This window comes from Serpula lacrymans (genome assembly GCF_000218685.1).
Source record: "Serpula lacrymans var. lacrymans S7.9 unplaced genomic scaffold SERLAscaffold_10, whole genome shotgun sequence".
NCBI lineage: Eukaryota > Fungi > Basidiomycota > Agaricomycetes > Boletales > Serpulaceae > Serpula > Serpula lacrymans.
In genome coordinates, this window is record NW_006763299.1 from 1,832,071 (window position 1) to 1,856,087 (window position 24,017).

A 24,017-nucleotide genomic window follows, 5' to 3' on the forward strand; every position below is an offset into this window, starting at 1 on the left:
TCACATGTTTTGGCTTATCTGTCCTCTGCAGGTTTGTATGGTCAGATTGGAGATGCTGGTGCAGACATTTTTCGTGCAAAAGGCATTGGCCCGATAGCCAAATGGGTCGATGATCATATATTCATCTGAATACCCGTTATTTACTTACAACAATACAATTTGCTACGCAATCAATGGTGGATTTATTGACCGCTCTATTTGTTTGTATTTCCTATCACAAGCCTTGTATCTTGAGACTGAGAATTTTCGCGTTTTTTGACTCGTTTTGTGTTTGTAAACTTGTCTCAGGCTGTTGGGAACGTTTAGTCTTATCATCTTTCCCACTGACAGTGGTTTGGACTTATTTTTTCCCTTGGTCGTCTCTGATGACTTACTTGACAGCTGGGTGGTCGTTTTTTTGCAAAAATCCTGTTTTGTTTGGCTTCATTGTGTCCCGATATGTTGTACTGACATGTGGCTGGGTGGTCGTCACTTTTGCAAAAACCTTGTGTTTTTTTTTCGGATTTGTTTGGCTATGTTTTGTCCTGATAATCGCTGGAGTAGTAGTTGTGACTTGTCCCTTTGACTTGGTGGTTTATTGCGAAAATCTCATTTTTTTTGTCTTTGTTTGGTTTTATTTGGCTCCGTATTGTGGCCTAGAATGTGTCACATGATCCTGGGGATATCTCATTTTTTTCGGATTTGTTTGTTTTTATTTGCCTCTGTATTATTGCCCGGAATGTGCCACATGTATGTCGTGGGTCGTTGTCCCTTTGACTTGGTGATGATTGTGAAAAACTTGTTTTTTTTTGCATTTGTTTGGCTCTGTTCGACCTTGTATTGTTGTCCCCTTTGACTTGGTGGTCATTGCAAAAATCTCATTTTTTTCGTGTTTGTTTGGCTTTATTTAGTTCTGTATTGTTGCCCGGGTTGTGTCACATGATCCCGGGCATATGTCCTACTTCGGTCGTGGCTCGTCGTCCCTTTGACTTGGTGGTTATCGCGAAAATCTCATTTTTTTGGTGTTTGTTTGGCTTTATTTGGCTCTGTATTGTTGCCTGGTTTGCGCCACATGATCCCGGGCTTATATCCTGATTTGGTTGTGGGAATAGCTTCCCATATATGTCTGTCATGTGACCATTACACGGTTGCGAGGTTCTGCTGTCTGAACTTTCCCTGTCTGAACCGTCTGAACCTTTGATTACAAGTGGTAATCCAAGGATCTAATAGCTGGGCTTCCTCATTCGCGTATTTATCGTTGCCGATCATGACACCCCGGAGGAGAGTCGTGTCGAGATTATCCTGTTTTCTTGACCTTCGATCTTTCCATTGGGAGGTGTTGATCTCTTTGTTCATCGTCCTGTATTCATCAGTGTTGTCGGATCCTTCAAATCCTGGCACACCAATAAAGCGACCGACGTGCCATAGATCCTGAAGTGAAGGATCAACCAGAGGGTAAATCACTGATAACAATTCGAGATTTTTCACTTACCAATGGTTTTGTTAGCACGGGTGTAGCGGTGAGCGCGATTGTGACATTGGCTTGCTGACGAAGGGCCTGGACAGCGACATAAATCTTATTATATTTGCGCGCGACATGAGCTTCATCCATCACGAATAGGCCCCATTGTTGTCCGTATACCGTCTGTTTCACCCATTTGTTGTGTAGTAATGCAAAACGCGGCTGTGCCCCAGTGTCGTTGTCAGAAGCGACCCAGATAGTGTCAGAATCACTCTGTAATGCCTATGAAATGATAAATGTGAAATTTGCCTAGTGAAACGCGAAACGCGAGAGATTGACTTACAGTTTGAGGCGCTAATGCGATGCGACGCCCAGGAGACATTTTTGATTGTGTCCATATAGTTTCCCACCATTGCTCGCACTGTTGGAGTTTGCCGGTGTAAGGCAAGAGGTCGAAGGTTCCGCGACGTAAATAATGTTCGATCTCGCTCGTGAGTTGAGCATGGAGATTGGTCGGGCAGATGAGAATGGTAGGGAGGTCTGGGAGGTTAGCCCCAGTGGAAATGCATTTATATTTACCTGGATGAGAGTTAGTGTGGTCGACCGTCCAGGACGCCTGAACATTGTACTTACTAAACATTCCAGGAAATTGTTCATGTTTCTGATAGAAATCACGAAAATAGGCCGTACACGCGATGACTTCAACCGCTTGTTACAATCTCTATTGGATATTTAAGGACTACTCATGTCTTTTTACTCATTGGTTATACCATCGGACCGATGACTCATTTCCTTCACGTACACTTCCGTTCCTCTCGCATTCACAGTACCTATTATAGTACTTAGTCCTCAACAGACGGACCTGCCCTAGATAGGACCTAACTCCTATCACCGATTCCTTTCCATTATAAATACCATGTAACAGCAGTAGTATTCTCCAATACAATTCTACGCAGTTTACGCTTACAAAGCTAGACTCGTAAGATCAGACTTCTACTCAGAGGAAGACCAACTCTCGTTGGAAGACCTCCACTCAGAACTATGTTCTTGAACTTGTCTTCGGATAAGTCTCTTTATAAACCTCGACGAACCCTAAGACTTTGTTAAGCACTTTGTGTGTAACAAAAGAATTGTATTCTAACCAGAAGTCCCACCTATTTAGGTTTGGGAAGAAAAAGTCGACGACGTCGCAACGACCAACAACCAGATCCCAGAGAGCAAGAGGAAGCTCAGACAACCCACAAACAGCAACCCCACCGACGTCATCCCGACAAGAAAGGATAGCAGCACCACCTCCCTTTCCCCAACCAGACGTAACCCGACTCCACACCAGAGAACAAGCAGACGCTGTCATGCACCAAAGTTGATTGGTAGCATGGACAGGTGTCAATAACGAAGCGAATATTCAAAAAGACTCGCCTTTGCGCCACACAGGCACAGTGCCACATGGAATAGTAATCAATATTGCCTTTTTTGAACTTGTGGCTGATCAGCACCACCTCTATTAGGCAATCCAGTCACGCTCACCTTTGCTTTTCCATTTGGTACTTTCCGCATTTCGGCATTTCGGCAAATTTTCGCGTCGGCACTGGCTACACATTGCATTGCGCCCTCGCTTTTGTTGTTTCCCTTAATCCCCTTCCTTTGCCTAGCCCCACCATGGGCCCCTTCCTCTCCTTTTTATTCTCACCTGACGGTCGTTTCTGGATCCCCATTCTAATCCACTTTTTCGTCACCTCCACTCACCTCCTCCTCATCTTATTTGCACCCCCACCATTTCTGATGTCACCACTTCCTATCTGCTTCCGTCGCCAATCTGTTGACTACCACGTGCCACTGCTGATATCAGCAAAGCCCCGGCGGCTGGTCCAAATAGGGCAATAGGTCCATCTTCATGACGTCGATCTGCCATCATATACTATCAAAACATCGGTCACTCGTCTTGCCTGGTTGGAGCGTGGGTGGGTAGTTTTTGAGCTGGAGAAAGTTCATCCCCTTGCGTTGCCCATGTTCATCGCTGTCCCATTCACTTGGGTACACTTATCTTTTGTCCATCGTCTTCGCTACAGCTACACCTACCACACGCTCCCTGGGACTCACTTGTTCCAAATTGGAACTACTCCTCTCCCTCCCTCGTTTGATCAGGTGGTCTAACACAACCAGTCCATTGGTAAGGCCATGGAACTGTCGGATTTGGACTAGGTGGTGGACCGGTGGCTCCAGTTTCTTTTTCTTCAGCAGAACATTCATTTACAGTGCAATTATTTTTTTGATTTTTGAATCATTTTTATGGACACATATTTTTTAGAATGCCTGACTGACAATAAAGGAACTGTGTTGATACTGATAGTGTTTTGCCTTGCCCTTTTTTTTACTGCATCTTCCCATGACATCATGATTTTCCTGCTCTCTTTTTGCTATTGGACTTTACTTTATGGCTGTACAAACCTGTGACATTACTCACAGCATTCATTGTTCTATCCCTTTCTTTTCCTTTTTTTGACAATCTTATCCTGTACTACCTATGCAGGATTTGTCAGCGTACATTCCTTCCTTCATGTTCTTTCTCATTCTTTTTGCACAGCTATACTGTGCATAGCCTACTTTTCTTTTACTATATAAACCCCTGTATTTTACCTTGTAAAAAAAACAAGAACTCCAATCCAGACTTCTTCTCTAATCTCAAGTTCACTACTCTCTGCTACTTGTGATCCAATATAGTCACAACACTTCCCACTGCTACCACTGTCAACTGCTGTCATCGTCACTTCCCACTTTTGAAGTTATTGTTATCCCTTTTGATTAGAGTCCTTCTGAGCACTACAGTTTGTGCGTCAGGAGCGTGCTATCACTGGGAACCTTGTCACCTTGTCATCCTTGTCGTTCTCAAACCTACCTTGTGCTACCATTAGCAAGGTAGTGCTCATCTATACTCGTCACTAAGCCCCTATCTTCTATAAATTCAACTATCCCTCCTCCTTAAAACCCACACTCATACACATCTGGGTTTTTACTTTGAAGGATCTTTATACGTACCACCCCACGAACAACCAGACCACTCCACTGTTCTAGGAGGCAAAGCCCATAAACAAGTTCCGTGGAATCTGGGAGGATTGTGTGTTAGTTTGTTTTTGTGTGTGGTTTTCTAACAGCAGTTCTCATCATCAACAATGCTTTCTATGAAGCCAGAACATGTTGGCTACAGTACTACGCAGGAAGCCACCCACAGCTACTGCCCACAACACAACACGATCCCCCAGTAACCATAGAGAACCTCTACAATGAGAACGACTTTGAAGAGTTTGCAGCAAGCGGCGACCCGATACCACCTCCCACTCCACAGATACTCCCCGCCGCACCTGCTCCATCCCACATCCCACCACCACACACCATGTCTAACGCTGCAGCCCCCAAACCCACAATGATCGGGAAAATCGATGACTTCGATGGAACCCCAGATAAAGCCCAAAGGTGGATATCATCCACCGATCTACACTTTGATATCAACGACACCATCTACAACTCCGACAAGAAAAAGGTATATGTGGCCCTCAGCTACATGAAGGATGGCAACACCGCCCCATGGAGCAAAGCCAAGGTGACCAAATACAAAGAGAAGAATGCCTACCCCACATGGGCAGACTTCATGAAAACCTTCACAGCCAATTTCAGAACGGCAAACGTCAAAGGAACAGCCTCAGCCGCCTTGATGAAAATGAAGATGGAACAAGGAGAAAATGCAGTAGCGTTTAACTCAAGGTTCATGCTAGATGCTGGGAAAAGCGGCATCAACAATGAAGCCATGATCATGGTTTATCAAAAGGCTATTCGGCCACCCCTCCTTCGCGGGGCACTCACCGGAAAGGAACTACTCACCATCAAAGACTGGATGAGCACAGTAGCAAACCTAGACGCCAACTGGATCAGTGCCAACGCTATCTCGGAAGGAGCGTGGGGCGCCAGAAACAAAGAAAAACAGAACAACAGAAACCGCAAAAGTGGACCATCCACCAGCACCAGAAGATTAACCAAAGACGAAGAAGAATCAAGGAGGAAAGAGGGAAGATGCTTCATATGTAACGAGAAAGGACACATAGGAAGGAATTGTAGGAACAAAGGAAAAACTCCTGAAAGAAAGGTACGTCAAACTGAAACGGAAGATGACACCAAAACAGTGGTGGAAGAAGACAGGGTCCAAAACATCATGAGGATGTGGAGGGAGTTAGGAGAAGATCAAAGAACAGAGGCGATGAAAGAATTAGAAGACGAGGGTTTTTGAAACGACGGACTACCCCGATGTTAGTACCATCAAAAATGGCAACTGTAACAATAGCGACAATCAATGCCAACTCTTTACGAATTGATTGCTCGTTGAAACAGAAAACCATCGGAACCAAAGCCCTGATAGATTCAGGAGCTACAGACGACTTCATGGACACAAAATTTGCCATCAGACACCGACTCCCCCTCCAAAAACTCCCAACTCCTATAACATGTAAAAATGTTGATGGAACCACGAACAAAAACGGAAAAATTACGCATTGCATCTATCAGAGGATAGATACAGGAGGACAAAACAGGTTCACAAAGTTCCTATTGACCGGACTAGACGGAGAAGACGTATTACTGGGATTTCCCTGGTTACGGAAAGTCAATCCTGTCATTAACTGGAAAGACAAGGAATTACCAAACTCGGACAAACACTCCATCAGGATGAACCAAACAACCACGGAAACAAAAATCAGGATAACCACAGTAAACAAAGACGTGTATAAGACCATTCATAGATATGTATCTGACCAAACACCCTATCCTTGAACCACGATTCGATTAAAGGTCAACTTGGCAATGGAACACGCGCAAATACACGGAGAAAAGAAGGAGCATAACCTCCCGGATGAATATAAAGGATATTCGGACGTCTTTGACAAAAAGAAGTCGGAAAGACTCCCCAAGCGACGGGAATATGATCATGCAATTAACATGAAACCAGAATTTGTACCAACAGATTGCAAGTTATACCCATTGGCACCAAAGGAAGACGAAGCATTAACGGAGTTCTTAACGGAAAACTACAGAAAGGGATACATCAGGCCGAGCAAGCCGCCACAGGTGTCCCCTTTCTTCTTCATCGGCAAGAAGGACGGATCACTCCGACCGTGCCAAGATTACAGAAAACTGAACACATATACCATGAAAGACCCCTATCCACTACCCCTGATACCCGACCTCATCAAAAAATTGAAAGGAGCCACCATCTTTACAAAACTAGATCTACGTTGGGGATACAACAACGTAAGGATAAAAGAAGGAGACAAATGGAAAGCTGCGTTTAAAACCAGCAAAGGAGTGTTTGAACCAATGGTCATGTTCTTTGGCATGTGCAATTCACCGGCAACATTCCAAAGGCTGATGAACGACAAATTCAAAGACTACATCAATGAAGGTTGGATGATCATATACATGGACGACATCCTCATCTTTGACACCAACATCAAAAGACTCTGACTCCGAACAAAACAGGTTCTACAAAGACTACGCAATAACGACCTATTCCTAAAACTAGAAAAATGCACCTTCGAAGCAGAAACCATCAAATATTTGGGAATGATCGTTTCCCACAATCAAATATCAATGGATCCAGCCAAACTTGCTGGAATCCGCGATTGGCCAATCCCAAAAGACACCAAAGGCGTAAGGAAGTTTTTAGGTTATGGAAACTTCTACAGGAAGTTTATTGGTCATTACTCTGACCTTGCCAGACCCTTGAATGCCTTACTAGAAAAGGATAGGAAGTGGAACTGGACCCAAACTGAAGACAACGCTTTCAAATTGATGAAACAAAAATTCCTCGAATCCCCCGTAACACAAATTCCCGACTCCTCGAAACCGTAAAAAATTGCTGCAGACGCCAACAAACACGCCACAGGAGCTGTATTAATGCAACCCGATGACCAAGGACAATGGCACCCATGTGCATTTTTCTCCAAAACTCTATTCCCCACTGAAAAGAACTACCAAATCTACGACAAAGAGTTATTAACGGTAATGAGAGCTTTAAAAGAGTGGAAACACTTACGTACCAGGAACCCACATGGTGGTACCCGACGCACTCTTAAGAAGACCTGATTTATACGTCGAAACAGAAGGAGATGACGATGACACACCAATGATACCCGCCTCAGTGTTCCTGTATCACACACGAACAATTAAAAACACAATCGAGCAAGCCATGCTCACAAACAATAATTATCCAGGAAGAACAAAGAAAGACGATTGGAGAAAAGAAGAAGGACAGTTCTTTTATCAAAATAAATTACTGATTGACAAAGTAGAGGAACAAAAGATGATCATCAAAGATCACCACGATTTCCTGTCCGCAGGACACCCAGGAAGGCTCAAAACCTACCAGTTGATCAAAAAGGCCTATTGGTGGCCAGGAATGATGAAACAAGTGGAAGAATACGTGAAAGGATGTGCAACTTGTCAACAAGCGAAAGTAAACGCGCGTCCCACCACCGTACCATTAATCCCAAACCAGACCCCAAAAACCACCGAACCGATGAAGTACCTATCCGTAGACTTCATAACTGATTTACCAGAATCTTCAGGATACAACAGTATAATGGTCGTGGTAGACCAAGGACTTAGTAAGGGGGTAATCCTCTCACCTTGTCATAAAACCATTGACACACTCAAAACCGCACGAATCTTTCACGATTCTATCTTCAAACAATTCGGATTGCACGATAAACTCATATCCGACAGGGGACCACAGTTTGCCTCTGAAGTATCCAAAGAACTCCACAAACTCCTGAACATTGAAACTGCACTTTCCTCTGCGTATCATCCCCAGACGGATGGACAAACAGAACGATCCAATCAAGGACTGGAGATCTACCTCCGCATATTCTGCCAGAACCAACCACACAGCTGGGCAAAATACCTTACAACCGCCAAATTCTGTCACAATCAAAGACCACACTCCACAAACAACCAATCACCATTCTACCTCCTCATGGGATATGAACCCCGAGGAATCCCGACTAAACACAGATCTGCGAATATCCCATCAGTGGAAAAACGATTATCCAAATTGCTTAGGGCAAGGGAAAACGCCCTAAAAGCACACGAACTTGCGAGAAGCAAGATGATGAAACGAAACAACGGAAAGTTCACGCAATTCTCCGAAGGACAAAAGGTGTGGTTAGAGAACACCAACCTGCGAGAAAAAGCCACCAAATACAAGAAGTGGGGTGATTGTCTCTTCAACGCAGCTTGTGGTCCTTCTTATAGGCTTCCAGTATCTCCGCAGCATTGGTTAAATGTTCTTCCGGTTCCCATGAGTTTTCGGAATGAGGGTAATGGCGCCATTTAATCAGGTAGCGGCGCCCGCATTTCCAGGGTTTGTGTCTAAGAATACTTTCTACTTTGTATTCTTCTTCTTTGTTGACCAGGTCAGGTGGTGGTCGGAAAAAATTTGGGCCGTGAGTGTTGGTTTCCATATATGGCATGAGAAGGGATGCGTGGAAAACATGGTGTATCCTCCAATGGGGAGGCAGGGATAGTCGGTAGTTCACCGGGGAAATCTTTTCTTGGGTTGCAAAAAGGTCTGATGTGTTTCATGTTGAACTACCAACAATCCTCTGTCTCTCAACACAAAACATGTCTACTTCTAACTCCACCGGCTTCCCTATCACCACCTACTCGATACCCGGCGACGCCAACTTGCTAGCCGACAAACGAGTGTCTTTCGCCTGTGGGCAACGACACAACCAAGCCGACGTCACTGACGCCATAAAATTAATGTCAGCAAAAAACGCCTATACCTATCTCTTTTACAAGAGTGAAAAATGCTGCCCCCATGTGTATCACGCTCTTTCTTCCATGCATACCTTCCTTGCCATAGACCTCATAGCTGACAAACTCTTAAAAGCCATAGACTCAATACATTCGTTGGAAAGATTCGCGGCTCAGCAGTCAAGACTTGAGTATCTGTCGGGCACTCCGGATGGAAAAGTTAGTTTTGGAATCTTTGGAACGACACTTCAGGATGAGCTCCTCAAATGGGCAGATGGACTTGGCAAGGGAATATTTGGAATCAGGCAGGAGGACATTGCTAAACAAAGCTCGCACGCGGATAGAGCGAGACGGTTGTACGAGTACTCCTCCACCCGGTTTGTCCCTCCGGTCCCTGTCGCACCCAGACCAGACCAGTGTTACCCCGGAGCGCACTTACCACATCATCACCCGTCGACCTACGCCCATCCCTTTGGAGGAAAAATATATTCCCACCGTCCCAACCAGCCCGATCTCACAAGAGTCGAGCCACTCCAGTCCCCGTTCCATTGGGTCGAACCCAAAACCACTGTCTCCCCCATCGTCTCCACCTCGACCAGTGCCAAACACCCAAACCCGTCACCTGACGAACCGATGGGGAGCCCAACGTGGCCGGCAAGAGGCGATACTCCAGATCCCCGCTGCCAGAACTCCATCAAAATGACAGTCTCGTATGTCGAAGGGACAGAAAGACAGTCCGCCTGGCGCAATGCACAGGCCTGAGACTGGCTCTCCCTCCAACCCAATCAACGTAGATGACGATGCAGCCATGATCGATCAGTTATACGCAGGAATGTACGACCTGGGAGATGACAATCCAACCACTCCCCAATCCGACACCTCATCCAACACCCGACAAAGATACCATGAAGGTGTTCGTAACAACGCTCCATACTGCCAAAACTGCGGTTGGAGCGATCATCGCACATACTATTGCGAAGCCTACTATTCCCCCAACTGTGACCGTCGTGCACCGGGACATAGTTTCAATTGGTGTCCCATCCGCAGGGAAGACAAAGATAGGATTCTGATGGAAGGATTACATGGAGATGTCAGCTACAACGACAGTTACAATATGGACGGTGAAGGTACCGAATTTCGGTGAAACTCGGAGCAAGTAAGGGGGTAATGTTACAATCTCTATTGGATATTTAAGGACTACTCATTTCTTTTTACTCATCGGTTATACCATCGGACCGATGACTCATTTCCTTTACGTACACTTCTGTTCCTCTCGCATTCACAGTACCTATTATAGTACTTAGTCCTCAACAGACAGACCTGCCCTAGATAGGACCTAACTCCTATCACCGATTCCTTTCCATTATAAATACCATGTAACAGCAGTAGTATTCTCCAATACAATTCTACGCAGTTTACGCTTACAAAGCTAGACTCGTAAGATCAGACTTCTACTCAGAGGAAGACCAACTCTCGTTGGAAGACCTCCACTCAGAACTATGTTCTTGAACTTGTCTTCGGATAAGTCTCTTTATAAACCTCGACGAACCCTAAGACTTTGTTAAGCACTTCGTGCGTAACCCCGCTTGCATCATTTTCCCTACGCCGACTTTGTCCATTAACAGCAATGGCTCTCCCTTCAATACCTTGTCCATCATCTTTACGATGCCGACCAGTTGGTGCCATTTAGGTTGAAGGGGGACCGCTGTGTTGTTTTCGTCGAGCCATGTCTGGCCTTTGATGGACCACGGTTTAATACTGGCCGTTGGATCGGTTTTGGTCTGGAAGTGTGGGAGGGCGCGCGTCTGTTCTAGTCCCAGCATCCGCCAAAGATCGTCTTCCGATTTATCTGCAAAGTCTTCCACACCTTCTTTCCATGCGATCACAGGCGGCAACTCGAAGTCTAGGGTGGGCATGGCCTGCATGTCCTGATCGGTCAAGCGCTCCATGAATTTGTGAATGGCACGTTCCAGACCTGAGACTTGGTCTGTGTTAGCAAGTTTTTCTAATGCGTCTCGCAGCAATTTAGGAACTCCTATAGACAAAATTAAAACCAACAAGGTAAGCACTGAAAACACTTCGAAACGAGTTGCGACTTACGCATCTTGTTTGATTTTCCACTCTTATAAAGACCCATTGCTCCGAGCATGTCGATAAGTTGTCGGCGTTGATCTTCAATCTGCTTGACTGACTCGGGATTGGCGTAGTGCTGCAACAATGTGATAAGCTTATCACTGCTGGCCAGATACCGTCTGATGCGAGCTGATGTGGGGGTGACGTTGCTTGTAGTTAGTTCTGTGAGAGCGAGAAAGATTGTTGTTAGAATAATAGTCAAAGAGTTAGAAGTGCGCATACCGGTCCAAGATGTTTTCACGTTTGCCTGCAATTGAACCATTTTCACGTGTTCGCAATTTAGATTCTTGCGGTAGCGGTTCCAAGTGCACGCTATGACTCGCTCAATAAAGTCCTGTACGTTATCTTTGAGGAGGGATGCGGTGGTGTCTACAGCGCCATCCTCTCCAAAGAGAGCATGAGCGAGGAATGGATATGCTCATTGCACCTGAGCTCGTTCCAATGTTGGGAGCTATGGGGTTAGAAAATAAGATATTAGTATATGACAACATTCCGAAATGAGAATACTTAGAGACATTGCCTCATAAGGGCCACAGAATTGCTCTTTCAACGTAGAGTCAATGAGATCCTGAACCTTCCACACCAACTTCCAATTTGCGCTGACAAAGGATGTCCAAGCGGTACGACCTTCAACGTGCGAGTCTGATTTGCACTGCGTGACTTGCAATTTCTCGTCGGCAGGGGCTGCAAAGAACAATGAGACACATGATGATACCGCCTCACGAGTTTGGGCGCTCCAATGAACAATATTGTGAGGGCCATCGTTGACAAGCCATGGGGCTGTATGATATTCAGTGAGCAATTGCCAATGACCCTATCCCCAAGGATCATTGTCGGGATCTGCGAGAGCTAGCAAGGCGCCGGCGATGGTGAAGGAGGGCATAATGTTGAATTTATTGTGAGAGATATGGATATGGTGTTATGATGTGAAGTGTTGTGCTAAATGGTTAGCAGCAGATTGCTCAAGAGTCACTTTATCAAAAAATTTCAAAGTCCGACCCCTTTGCCCACATGCACGAGTTGCATACTGTGGACTGATAGCATCAGGCATCAAGGCATTGTCAAGGGTGAGCTTTCTAAAATGCCGATCAAACTGAGTATCTCATACGAAGTGTTTGTATGATTATGTCACATTGCTTCGCTACTTATTTTATGTATAGAGTGTAATGCGAAACAAAGCTAATATGATGTTACAGGTTGTCAAAGCAAAGCAAAGAGCTTGTCGGGCTTCCAGGACGCCCCACTGTTGCAGTAGGTAAGGTTCTCTTTTTAAAGTGTCACAATTGCAAGGATATGGGCTTCCCAGACGCCCCTCGGTGGCACTGCCTGAAAGAGTGCTTGGACAAAGCTGCACAAAGCACATTCTGGGTGTCCAGGATGCCCCATTGTGGCATTGAGCTTGGGAATGCTTTTTTAAGCGCTGTAAAGCACTCCTGAGTGCATTCCGGGTGTCCAGGATGCCCACCTGTGGCACTGAGCTTGGGATTGCTTTGCAAAGCACTGCTCAGCGCATTCCGGGCGTCCAGGATGCCCCAATGTGGCACTGAGCTCAGCATTGACGTCTGATCCATACTATGTTATACTTTTCGGGAAATCTTTCTTCTATCTAGTGATTGCTTTAGCAATTTCTTCCTCATCCACATTGCCTTCATAGAACTTTTCATGCAGGGACTCCAGTGGTAAACCTTTGATAACATCTGGAGAATCTACAACATTCCCCAGTGACTTACTCATCTTGGCAGAATGAGCATCTCACATCATCCTATGGCATAACACTTCTTTGAAAGGTACTTGTCTAGTTACTTGTCTGGTTAAGATAAATGTGAAGTACCCAGAAGAAAAGAATGTCCCAACCTACCTCTAGCATAGATGACACATAAGATTGTGCAAAGCGCTGCTGAGGGTGTTCTGGGCTTCCCAGACGCCCCAAAGTGGCACTGCCCAACCACTGTGCCAAGCACCATACAGTGCATGTCTGGGCGCCGAGTGTCTGGTACCTTTGCTACCCTCCCTGAAGGGTCAGTGCAATCCAGGCGTCGAAGACGCCCAAATAGGTTGCCACAGGACTTTGCAACTGAGGTGTGCATCACACCTTTGTGTTCATATCACACCACTATGTTACGTCACGATGCAATCAACCAAAGTAATGCAATGTGTACTACCTGCTCCTGTCAAATTGTAACCCCTAGACTTGGTGTGCAAGCGCAAATGCCAGACCTCAACCCACAGCGCATATAGTTTGCATCTTACGGCATACCACAGGTGCAGTTTGGGGCGTCCAAGAAGCCCCTTTACATGCCTTTCTCCCATGGCAGTAGGCAAGTGCTTGTGTGGATGTATACCCATGCCCTCAAAAGCATGAAAATTTGGGTAAATTCCAACCCTAGGAATGGGTCTGAACCAACCTACGATGTCTCATAACCTTATTGTCCAGGTATTTTGCAAGGGATTGCGTGGATTTGTTGTCCACCTTGACTTGTATTTGGTCTGAATCAACGGTGCATGGCAGTGGTGATTTGGCCAAGGGAACTGTCAGTGACTTGGTTGGTTCGTACTTTTTGCTTGGCTTTGTTGTGTGTTGTTGGTATTTGTGGTTGTCCTACTCTAACCTTTTAACCAGGCTTGCTTTGCTTTATTGTGTGTTGTTGGTATTTGTGGTTGTCCTACTCTAACATATTAACCAGGCCCCCCCAACCCCCCAAGGGGGGCTTATCACTACGTTCCCGACGCTGATTCTAACTAGCGTATGATTCATTTCCCCCCGGCTTTTGGTAAAAGTCCTGTTTTTCTTTTGACTCACTTTTGCTACACGGACTTTGCGTTGATTTTTCTTGAATGACTTTTGTATTATTTTGTGTCATTTAGTACCTTGATATTGTCCATGTATGGGGCAGATTGCACGTGGGCTCTGTATCATTCTTTGTCTTTGAAATCCACTATCTGATGGAATTTCACGTATTGGCAACCTTGACTTTGACTGTGGGTACTGGTTTATTTGGTGACTCAGAGTGATCCTGGAGTTTGTTGGTACTACTTGTGTGCTTGGCTGGGATGTACTTGCTATTTGAACAGAATTATTCACCGCTGCCTTATGCCACATTTCCTTATCACAGGTAGTATGACTATGATTGACAGATGACTGACTTTTCTTTTTTTCTACTGTTTTTTTCATTACAGTCTGAGTGCTGGGAGTCATAGATAATAGCACTCACATGCCTTGTCTGTGGGTGCGGAGCGGTGCCTGCACATTTAAAGCCGGACTTGAAGCTTCAAAAACCAGAGTACACTTTTTGACCCATGGATGCATGAATGAGATTTTCTTTTTCTGATGTTTATTTTACTATAGCTCTTGTACTGGGAGTCATAGATAATAGCTCTCACATGCTCTGTCCACGGGCGCGGATTTGTAGCTGTACATGTCAACCCGGACTCAGAGCATCACAAACTGGAGTACACTTTTTGACTGATAAACAGATAACTGAGACTTTTTTTTCTCTACAGTTTATTTCATTACAGTCTGTGTATTGGGAGTCATAGATAATAGCCCTTGCATGCTTGTTCCGCGGGTGCGGAGCAGTGGCTGCACATTTGAAGTCAGACTTGAAGCTTCAAAAACCGGAGTGCGCTTTTTGACCTGTAAATACTTGAGTGAGATTTTTTTTGTTTTATTGCTTATTCTGTCAGAGTTTTTGTACTATGAGTTGTAGATAATGGCCTGCGGATGCTATCCCTGTCTTCCGCGGGTGGTGGCTGTGCAAAGAAGCCCGGACTTGAAGCTTCAGAAACTGGAGTGTGCTTTGTGACCCATAGATGCATTGACTGTTTTTGTTTTTGCAGGTGATCATTTGAGGAGCTTTGTTCCTCTTATTGGAGGCCCTCCATCCATCTTTAGCAAAGTCTATATGAAATCTTTCAAACATCTCCGTATTGTAGTTGTCGGTGGTGCCAAACCATGTGATAAACTCCTGGTAGTGTAAGAGGGAATGAAATTTAGGTATGTTGAAATGGTCCCTGACTCCAAGACGAATAAGGATATCCTTGTGTTGGTGAAAAATATTGAGAGATTGGGCAAGGTAGCCCAAGGTGGTATCATCATGTGTCGGGTATTGTGTTATCTGAATAAAGTCTAAAAGTGATCAATAGGTGATGATAGCATGACATGGAAGTTTGCCAATAAGGCATCCCAACAGTATCTTTGCCATATCTTTCCGTTCCTTCCCCCCTATTTGACCAAGAGCAGAAAAGCCATTCTTGAAATAACGAACACCAAAGCAGGGAGGAAGTGCTCTGTGTTACGATTTGTCTACCTCTATTACGGACTACTCATTTCTCTTTACTCATCGGTTATACCATCGGACCGATGACTCACGTCCCTCACATACACTTCCGCTCCTCTCGCACTTCTATTACTTTGTATAGTACTCAGTCCTCAATGGACAGACCTACCCTAGATAGGACGTAACTCCTATCACCGACTTACTTCTCTATAAATACGCTTGTAACAGTAGTAGTATTCTCCAATACAATTCTACGCAGTTCAGGCTTACAAAGCTAGAACTTCCAAGATCAGACTTCCACACGGAAGAAGACCAACAACCGTTGGAATCCCTCTATTCAGAATTACATCCTCGAACTTGTCTTCGGATAAGTCTCTTTGAACAAACTCGACGAACCCTCAGACTTTGTTAAGCACTTTGTGCGTAACAAAAGAATCGTATTCCATACCAGAAGTCCCACCTATTTAGGTTTGGGAAGAAAAAGCCGACAATACGTCGCAACGACCGAGAACCAGATCTCAGAGAGCAGGAAGAAGCTCAGACGATTTACAGACACAGGCAGCAACACCCCCGACATCGTCCAGACAAGGAAGGATAGCAGCACCACCCCCCTTCCCTCAACCAGACGTCACCTGACTCCACACCAGAGAACAGGCAGACGCATTCTACGAAGCCAGAACACGTTGGCTACAGTTCTACGCGGAAAGTCATCCACAACTAATCCCCAGAACACAACACGATCCTCCAGTAACCACAGAAAACATCTACAACGAAGACGACTTCGAAGAATACGCAGCGGAAGGTGAACCAATACCCCTTCCCACACCACAGATACTCCCCACCGCACCCAACCCATCTCCTACCCCACCTACCTACACCATGTCAAACGCTACGACACCCAAACCCACTATGATTGGGAAAATCGACAACTTTGATGGGACCCCAGACAAGGCCCAAAGATGGATATCATCCACTGACTTACACTTTGACATCAACGACACCATTTATACCTCGGACAAGAAAAAGGTGTACGTGGCTCTCAGCTACATGAAGGACGGAACCGCCGCCTCATGGAGTGAAGCCAAGATGACCAAATACAAAGACAAGAATGCCTACCCCACATGGGCAGATTTTATGAAAACGTTCACAGCCAGTTTCAGAACAGCAAATGTCAAAGGAACGGCTTCGGCCGCCTTGATGAAAATGAGGATGGAACCAGGAGAAAATGCAGTGGCATTCAACTCGAGGTTTATGCTAGATGCCGGGAAAAGTGGCATCAACAACGAAGCCATGATCATGGTTTATCAAAAGGCAATCCGACCCCCCCTCCTCCGCGGAGCGCTCACCGGAAAGGAACTGGTCACCATTGAAGACTGGATGAACACGGTGGCCAACCTAGATGCCAACTGGATCAGTGCCAACGCCATCTCGGAAGGAACGTGGGGGACCAGAAACAAAGAAAGACAGTACGACAAAAATCGCAAAAGTGGACCATCCACCAGCGTGAAAAGGCTGACCAAAGACGAAGAAGAAACCAGGAGGAAGGAAGGAAGGTGCTTCATATGCAACGAAAAAGGACACATCGGGAGGAATTATAGGAACAAAGGAGAGACTCCCGAAAGAAAGGTACGTCAAACCAAAACTGAAGATGACGTCAAGACAGTGGTAGAAGAAGACAAGGTCCAAAACATCATGAGGATGTGGAGGGAGTTGGGAGAAGACCAAAAAGCTGAGGCGATGAAAGAATTAGAAGACAAGGGTTTTTGAAACGACAGACTACCCCGATGTTAGTACCGTCGAAAATGGCAACTGTAACAATAGCAACGATCAATGCCAACTCTTTACGAATTGATTGCTCGTTAAAACAGAAAACCATCGGAACCAAAGCCCTGATAGATTCAGGAGCTACGGACGACTTCATGGACACAAAATTCGCCATTAAAAACCGACTCCCCCTGCAAAAACTCCCAATCCCTATAACATGTAAAAATGTTGACAGAACCACGAACAAAAACGGAAAAATTACGCATTGCACCTATCAGAGAATAGACGCAGGAGGACAAAACAGGTTGTTTACGAAGTTTCTATTAACCGGACTGGACGGAGAAGACGTATTGCTAGGCTTCCCCTGGTTACGAAAAGTCAACCCGGTCATTAACTGGAAAGACAAAGAATTACCGTACTCAAACAAACACTCAATCAGGACAAACCAAACTACCACGGAAACAAAAATCAGGACAACCACAGTAGACGAGGACAAATACGAAACCATTCACAGATACGTATCCGACCACACACCCTATCCTCGAACCACAATTTGGTTAAAAGTCAACTCGGCAATGGAACACGCGCAAATACACGGAGAAAGAAAAGAAAAACATATCCTCCCAGATGAATATAAGGGCTATTCAGACGTCTTTGACAAGGAGAAATCGGAAAGACTCCCCAAGCGACGGGAATATGATCATGCAATTAACATGAAACCAGAATTTGTACCAACAGATTGCAAGTTATACCCATTGGCACCAAAGGAAGACGAAGCATTAACGGAGTTCTTAACGGAAAACTACAGAAAGGGATACATCAGGCCGAGCAAGCCGCCACAGGTGTCCCCCTTCTTCTTCATTGGCAAGAAGGACGGATCACTCCGACCATGCCAAGATTACAGAAAACTAAACGCATATACCGTAAAAGACCCATATCCACTACCCCTGATACCCGACCTCATCGAAAGATTGAAAGGAGCCACCGTCTTTACTAAACTGGATCTATGTTGGGGATACAACAACGTAAGGATAAAAGAAGGAGACGAATGGAAAGCTGCCTTCAAAACCAGCAAGGGAGTATTCGAACCAACGGTCATGTTTTTCGGCATGTGCAATTCCCCGGCAACATTCCAAAGGCTGATGAACGACAAATTCAAAGACTATATTGATGAAGGCTGGATGATCATATACATGGACGACATCCTCATCTTTGACACCCATGTTGAAAGACTCCGCATCCGGACAAAACAGGTTCTACAAAGGCTACGAGAAAACGACCTATTCCTGAAACTTGAAAAATGTACCTTTGAGGCGGAAACCATCGAATACTTGGGAATGATTGTTTCCCACAACCAGGTATCCATGGACCCAGCCAAACTCGCAGGAATACGCGATTGGCCAACCCCGAAAGACCCCAAGGGCGTACGGAAGTTCTTAGGTTACGGAAACTTCTACAGGAAGTTTATAGGCCATTACTCTAACCTAGCCCGACCCCTAAACGCCTTGCTAGAAAAAGACAAAAAGTGGAACTGGACAAAAATCGAAGATGACGCTTTCAAACTATTGAAACAAAGATTCCTCGAATCCCCTGTAACCCAAATCCCCGATTCCTCGAAACCGTCGAAGATAGCAGCGGACGCGAGCAAACACGCCACCGGAGCTGTGTTAATGCAACCAGATGATCAAGGACAATGGCACCCGTGCGCATTTTTCTCGAAAACCCTATCCCCGGCAGAGAAAAACTACCAGATCTACGACAAGGAACTTTTAGCGGTAATAAGAGCTCTGAAGGAGTGGAAACACCTGCTTTTAGGAAGCCCACACACAATCCAAATTCTAACGGATCACAAGAACCTGATGTACTGGCAGGAGGCCAGAAAACTCACACCACGACAACAAAGGTGGCAGCTAGAACTGTCACAATACAATTACACATTAGAGCACGTACCTGCAACCCACATGGTGGTACCTGACGCACTCTCGAGACGACCCGACTTGTACATCGATAACACGGACGACGACGACGACACCCCAATGATACCAGCGTCGGCGTTTCTGTATCACACGAGAACAATAAAAGACACAATAGAGCAAGCAATGCTCACCAACGACAACTACCCTGGAAGAACGAAAAAGGAAGATTGGCACAAAGCGGAAGGACAGTTCTTCTATCAGAACAAACTACTGATCGACACTGCAGAAGAACAGAGAACGATCATCAAAAATCACCACGACTCGCTAACCGCAGGACACCCAGGAAGACTAAAAACCTATCAACTAATAAAAAAGTCCTATTGGTGGCCAGGAATGATGAAACAGGTAGAGGAATACGTGAAAGGATGCGCAACTTGCCAACAAGCCAAAGTAAACACGCATCCGACCACGGTACCGTTGATCCCGAATCAAACACCGAAGACCAGTGAACCGATGAAGTATCTCTCGGTGGATTTCATTACAGACTTACCCGAGTCTATAGGGTATGACAGTATAATGGTCGTGGTAGACCAAGGACTTAGTAAGGGGGTAATCCTCTCACCTTGCCACAAAACCATCGACGCACTCGAAACTGCACGAATCTTCCATGACTCTGTCTTCAAACGGTTTGGACTACACGACAAAATCATATCCGACAGAGGCCCACAATTCGCCTCTGAAGTATCAAAAGAACTCCACAAACTCCTAAACATCAAAACCGCACTCTCCACGGAATACCATCCACAGACTGACGGACAAACAGAACGATCCAATCAAGAACTAGAGATCTACCTCCGCATCTTTTGCCAGAATCAACCACACAGTTGGGCAAAGTACCTTATGACGGCCGAATTCTGCCACAACCAACGGCCACACTCCACGAATAACCAATCGCCATTCTACCTCCTCATGGGATACGAACCCCGAGGAATCCCGACTAAACACCGATCCACAAACATCCCGTCAGTAGAAAAATGATTATCCGAACTACTTAGGGCAAGAGAGAACACTCTAAAAGCACACGAACTAGCGAGAAGCAAGATGATGAAACAAACAAACGGAAAGTTCACCAGATTCTCAGAAGGACAAAAGGTGTGGTTAGAAAACACCAACCTGCGGGAAAAAGCCACCGAATACAAGAAGTTCAACATGAAACGCATCGGACCTTTCCGCATCCAAGAAAAGATCTCTCCGGTAAACTACCGATTATCGTTACCTCCCCATTGGAGGATACACAACGTTTTCCACGCATCCCTCTTAACCCCATATACCGAAACCGACACTCACGGACCGAACTTTATCCGACCACCACCTGACCTTATCAACGAAGAAGAAGAATATGAAGTAGAAAGTATTCTTAGACACAAACCCTGGAAACGCGGACGCCGTTACCTGATCAAATGGCGCCATTACCCTCATTCCGAAAACTCATGGGAACCAGAAGAACACCTGACCAATGCTGCGGAGATACTGGAAGCCTATAAGAGAGACCACAAACTACGTTGAAGAGACAACCACCCCCACCACCACCAATCCTCTGTCTCTCAAAACACACAACATGTCTACTTCTCACTCTACCGGCTTCCCCATCGCCACCTACTCTGTACCCGGCGAAGCCAACATGCTAGCCGACGAACGAGTGTCCTTTGCCCGAGGGCAACGACACAACCAGGCTGACGTCTCTGACGCCATAGAATTAATGTCAGCCAAAAACGCCCACGTCTATCTATTTCGTGAAACAGAAAAACGCTATCCCGATGCGTACCACGCTCTTTCTTCCCTATACACCTTCCTTAACATAGACCTCGTGGCTGACGAACTCCTGAAAGCCATAGACTCACTACATTCGTTGGAAAACGAGCATTCGCGGCACAACAATCAGGACTCGAGTATCTGTCGGGCACTCCGGATGGAAAAGTTAGTTTTGGAATCTTTGGAACGACGCTTGAGGATGAACTCCTTGAGTGGGCAGACGGACGCGGCAAAGGCATATTTGGAATTAGGCGGGAAGATCTTGCTAACCGAGGCGCGCACGCGGATAGAGCGAGACGGCTATACGAGTACTCCTCCACCCGGTTTGTCCCGCCGGTCCCCATTATACCCAGATCAGATCAGTGTTACCCCGGAGCTCACCTACCCCACCGCCACTCCACAACCTCCGCCCACCCAGTTAGCGGAAAAATACATTCCCACCGTCCCAACCAGCCCAACCTCACAAGGGTCGGACCCCTCCAGTCCCCGTTCCACTGGGTCGAACCCAGAACCACTACCACCACAGTCACCTCCGCCTCGACCGGTACCAAACGCCCAAACCCGTCGCCTGACTAGGCCGACAAGAAGTGATACTTCAGATCCCCGCCGTCAGAACTCCATCAAATCGGCGATCTCGTACATCGAAGAGTCCGAAAGACAGTCCGCCTGGCGTAACGCGCAGGCCTGAGACCGGCTCCCCTTCCAATCCAATCAACGTAGATGACGCCGACATGATCGACCAATTGTACGCGGGAACGTACAACCTGGGAGATGACGATCCCCCCACTCCCAAATCCGACACCTCGTCCAATACCCGATGAAAGTACCACCAAGGTGTTCGCGACAACGCTCCTTACTGTCAAAACTGCGGTTGGAGTGATCACCGTACATATTACTGCGAAGCTTACTATTGCCCCGACTGCGATAGACGCGCACCAGGGCATAGTTTCAATTGGTGCCCTATTCGTAGGGAAAACGAAGATAGGATTCTGATGGAGGGATTACATGGAGATGTCAGCTACGACGACAGCTACAACATGGATGGTGAGGGTACCGAATTTCGGTGAAATTCGAAGCAAGTAAGGGGGTAATGTTACGATTTGTCTACCTCTATTACGGACTACTCATTTCTCTTTACTCATCGGTTATACCATCGGACCGATGACTCACGTCCCTCACATACACTTCCGCTCCTCTCGCACTTCTATTACTTTGTATAGTACTCAGTCCTCAATGGACAGACCTACCCTAGATAGGACGTAACTCCTATCACCGACTTACTTCTCTATAAATACGCTTGTAACAGTAGTAGTATTCTCCAATACAATTCTACACAGTTCACGCTTACAAAGCTAGAACTTCCAAGATCAGACTTCCACACGGAAGAAGACCAACAACCGTTGGAATCCCTCTATTCAGAATTACATCCTCGAACTTGTCTTCGGATAAGTCTCTTTGAACAAACTCGACGAACCCTCAGACTTTGTTAAGCACTTTGTGCATAACACTCTGATGCATGCATCAAGTTCCTTAGGATCTAGTAGTTTCTGACACCAATGCACCATGTGCTTGAAAACGCCCTGGTATAACTGGTGGAGGACATCAGGAGTGATTGCAATATGGATGTTACAGTGAGGAAAACCGGTCCAAAAAGGCTTGTAGACGGATTCAGATACTAGTTGCTCCTTGCACCTCTCTTGAAACTGATGGAATGAATGCGTATCTTCCTTAGCCTTGTTGATTACTGACTCTGTCCATTGATCAGTACGTGGCTCTCCTGCAGTAGAGGCTGAAAGCTCTTCTGGAGGTCGTTTGCATTTGGGGCAGGTACCATATTTTGAGCACGTCACCAGACACTGCTCTGGATAATCGGCCACATAGCAGGCTAGCACAGGGTATACTCTTCTCACTGCTCCATCTATTAAGAACAAAGATTGAAGGAAGTGTCTAGCCACTTGCTGAGAGCAATCAGGGACTGGAACTAGAGTCCAATGTGAGTAACTAGAGAATAGGAAGCATTGGACTCTGCAGTACTGTCCGAAGTTTTGTAAACAAAGGTAAACAAAGCAGCCACAAAGGCGAAATAATAGAGAACACAATCAATAGTGAATGATAGAAGAATAGATAGAGAAAGGAATGAAAATATATAGGTAGCACAAAGGTGCAGAATCACCAAAACTAACACTCCCCCCTGATGCTGCACCTCCCAAGCATCAGCTCCCCCCTGATCTAATAAGTCCCATCATCTTCCTGAACACTTCCACTTTAGGCTTGGCAAGAGCCTTGGTCAACAAGTCTGCAGGCATTTCAGCAGTGGGAACAAAGGTAGGAGCAATCTGCCCAGAGTCAACAACATCTCTCAACCAATGCTATCGCAGATCAAGGTGTTTCATCCGACCATGGTGCTCAGGGTTCTTGGATACAGAGATGGCAGATTGGTTGTCAATATGAAGGGTGGAAGGAGAGGTGATAGGATAGCCCATTTCCTTCAACAAATTTCGCATCCAGCAGATCTCTTTGCCAGCCTCAACAGCAGCAATGTATTCTGCTTCAGTGGTGGACAGAGCAACAATGTTCTGAAGCTTGGAGCTCCAGGAGACAGCACCAGATCCCATCTTGACAATATAGGCACCAGTAGAACGACCAGAGTCCTTGTCACCACCATGATCAGCATCAGAGAAAGTGGTGAAGAGTTCAGTGGAATTGGGATCAGGACCAAGGACAAGGGAATGATCAAGGGTGCCTTGCAAGTAGCGGAACAAGTGCTTGACAGCGCTCCAGTGAGTAAGACCAGGATTAGAGTTATATCTGGCAAGGACTCCAACGGTGTAGGCAATGTCAGGACGAGTGGTAGTGGCCAGATACATCAGAGCA

At 45.9% G+C, this 24,017-nt stretch overlaps 5 protein-coding genes across 5 annotated transcripts; 3 read left to right on the forward strand and 2 right to left on the reverse strand.

The window, feature by feature from the left end:
- Nucleotides 1-1,119: 1,119 nt before the first annotated feature.
- Nucleotides 1,120-2,081, reverse strand: SERLADRAFT_440659 (uncharacterized protein; the record flags this gene model as incomplete). The annotated part of the gene is made up of 4 exons (XM_007321116.1): nt 1,120-1,410; nt 1,472-1,723; nt 1,785-2,020; nt 2,075-2,081. The coding sequence occupies 4 exons, from the start codon at nt 2,079-2,081 to the stop codon at nt 1,120-1,122; spliced, it is 786 nt and encodes a 261-aa protein (XP_007321178.1).
- Nucleotides 2,082-9,802: 7,721 nt separating this feature from the next.
- Nucleotides 9,803-10,215, forward strand: SERLADRAFT_396183 (uncharacterized protein; the record flags this gene model as incomplete). Its single annotated transcript, XM_007321117.1, has 1 exon — nt 9,803-10,215. A coding segment is annotated over one exon (197 nt), but the record flags the coding sequence as incomplete, so codon positions are not given.
- Nucleotides 10,216-10,791: 576 nt separating this feature from the next.
- Nucleotides 10,792-12,425, reverse strand: SERLADRAFT_440663 (uncharacterized protein; the record flags this gene model as incomplete). The annotated part of the gene is made up of 6 exons (XM_007321118.1): nt 10,792-11,276; nt 11,342-11,536; nt 11,597-11,758; nt 11,802-11,825; nt 11,882-12,154; nt 12,386-12,425. 6 exons carry the CDS (start codon nt 12,423-12,425, stop codon nt 10,792-10,794), a joined length of 1,179 nt encoding a protein of 392 aa, XP_007321180.1.
- Nucleotides 12,426-16,544: 4,119 nt separating this feature from the next.
- Nucleotides 16,545-16,843, forward strand: SERLADRAFT_396184 (uncharacterized protein; the record flags this gene model as incomplete). Its single annotated transcript, XM_007321119.1, has 1 exon — nt 16,545-16,843. A coding segment is annotated over one exon (242 nt), but the record flags the coding sequence as incomplete, so codon positions are not given.
- Nucleotides 16,844-21,208: 4,365 nt separating this feature from the next.
- SERLADRAFT_396185 (uncharacterized protein) lies at nt 21,209-21,596 on the forward strand (the record flags this gene model as incomplete). The annotated part of the gene is made up of 1 exon (XM_007321120.1): nt 21,209-21,596. A coding segment is annotated over one exon (265 nt), but the record flags the coding sequence as incomplete, so codon positions are not given.
- Between the last annotated feature and the right edge of the window lie 2,421 nt (nt 21,597-24,017).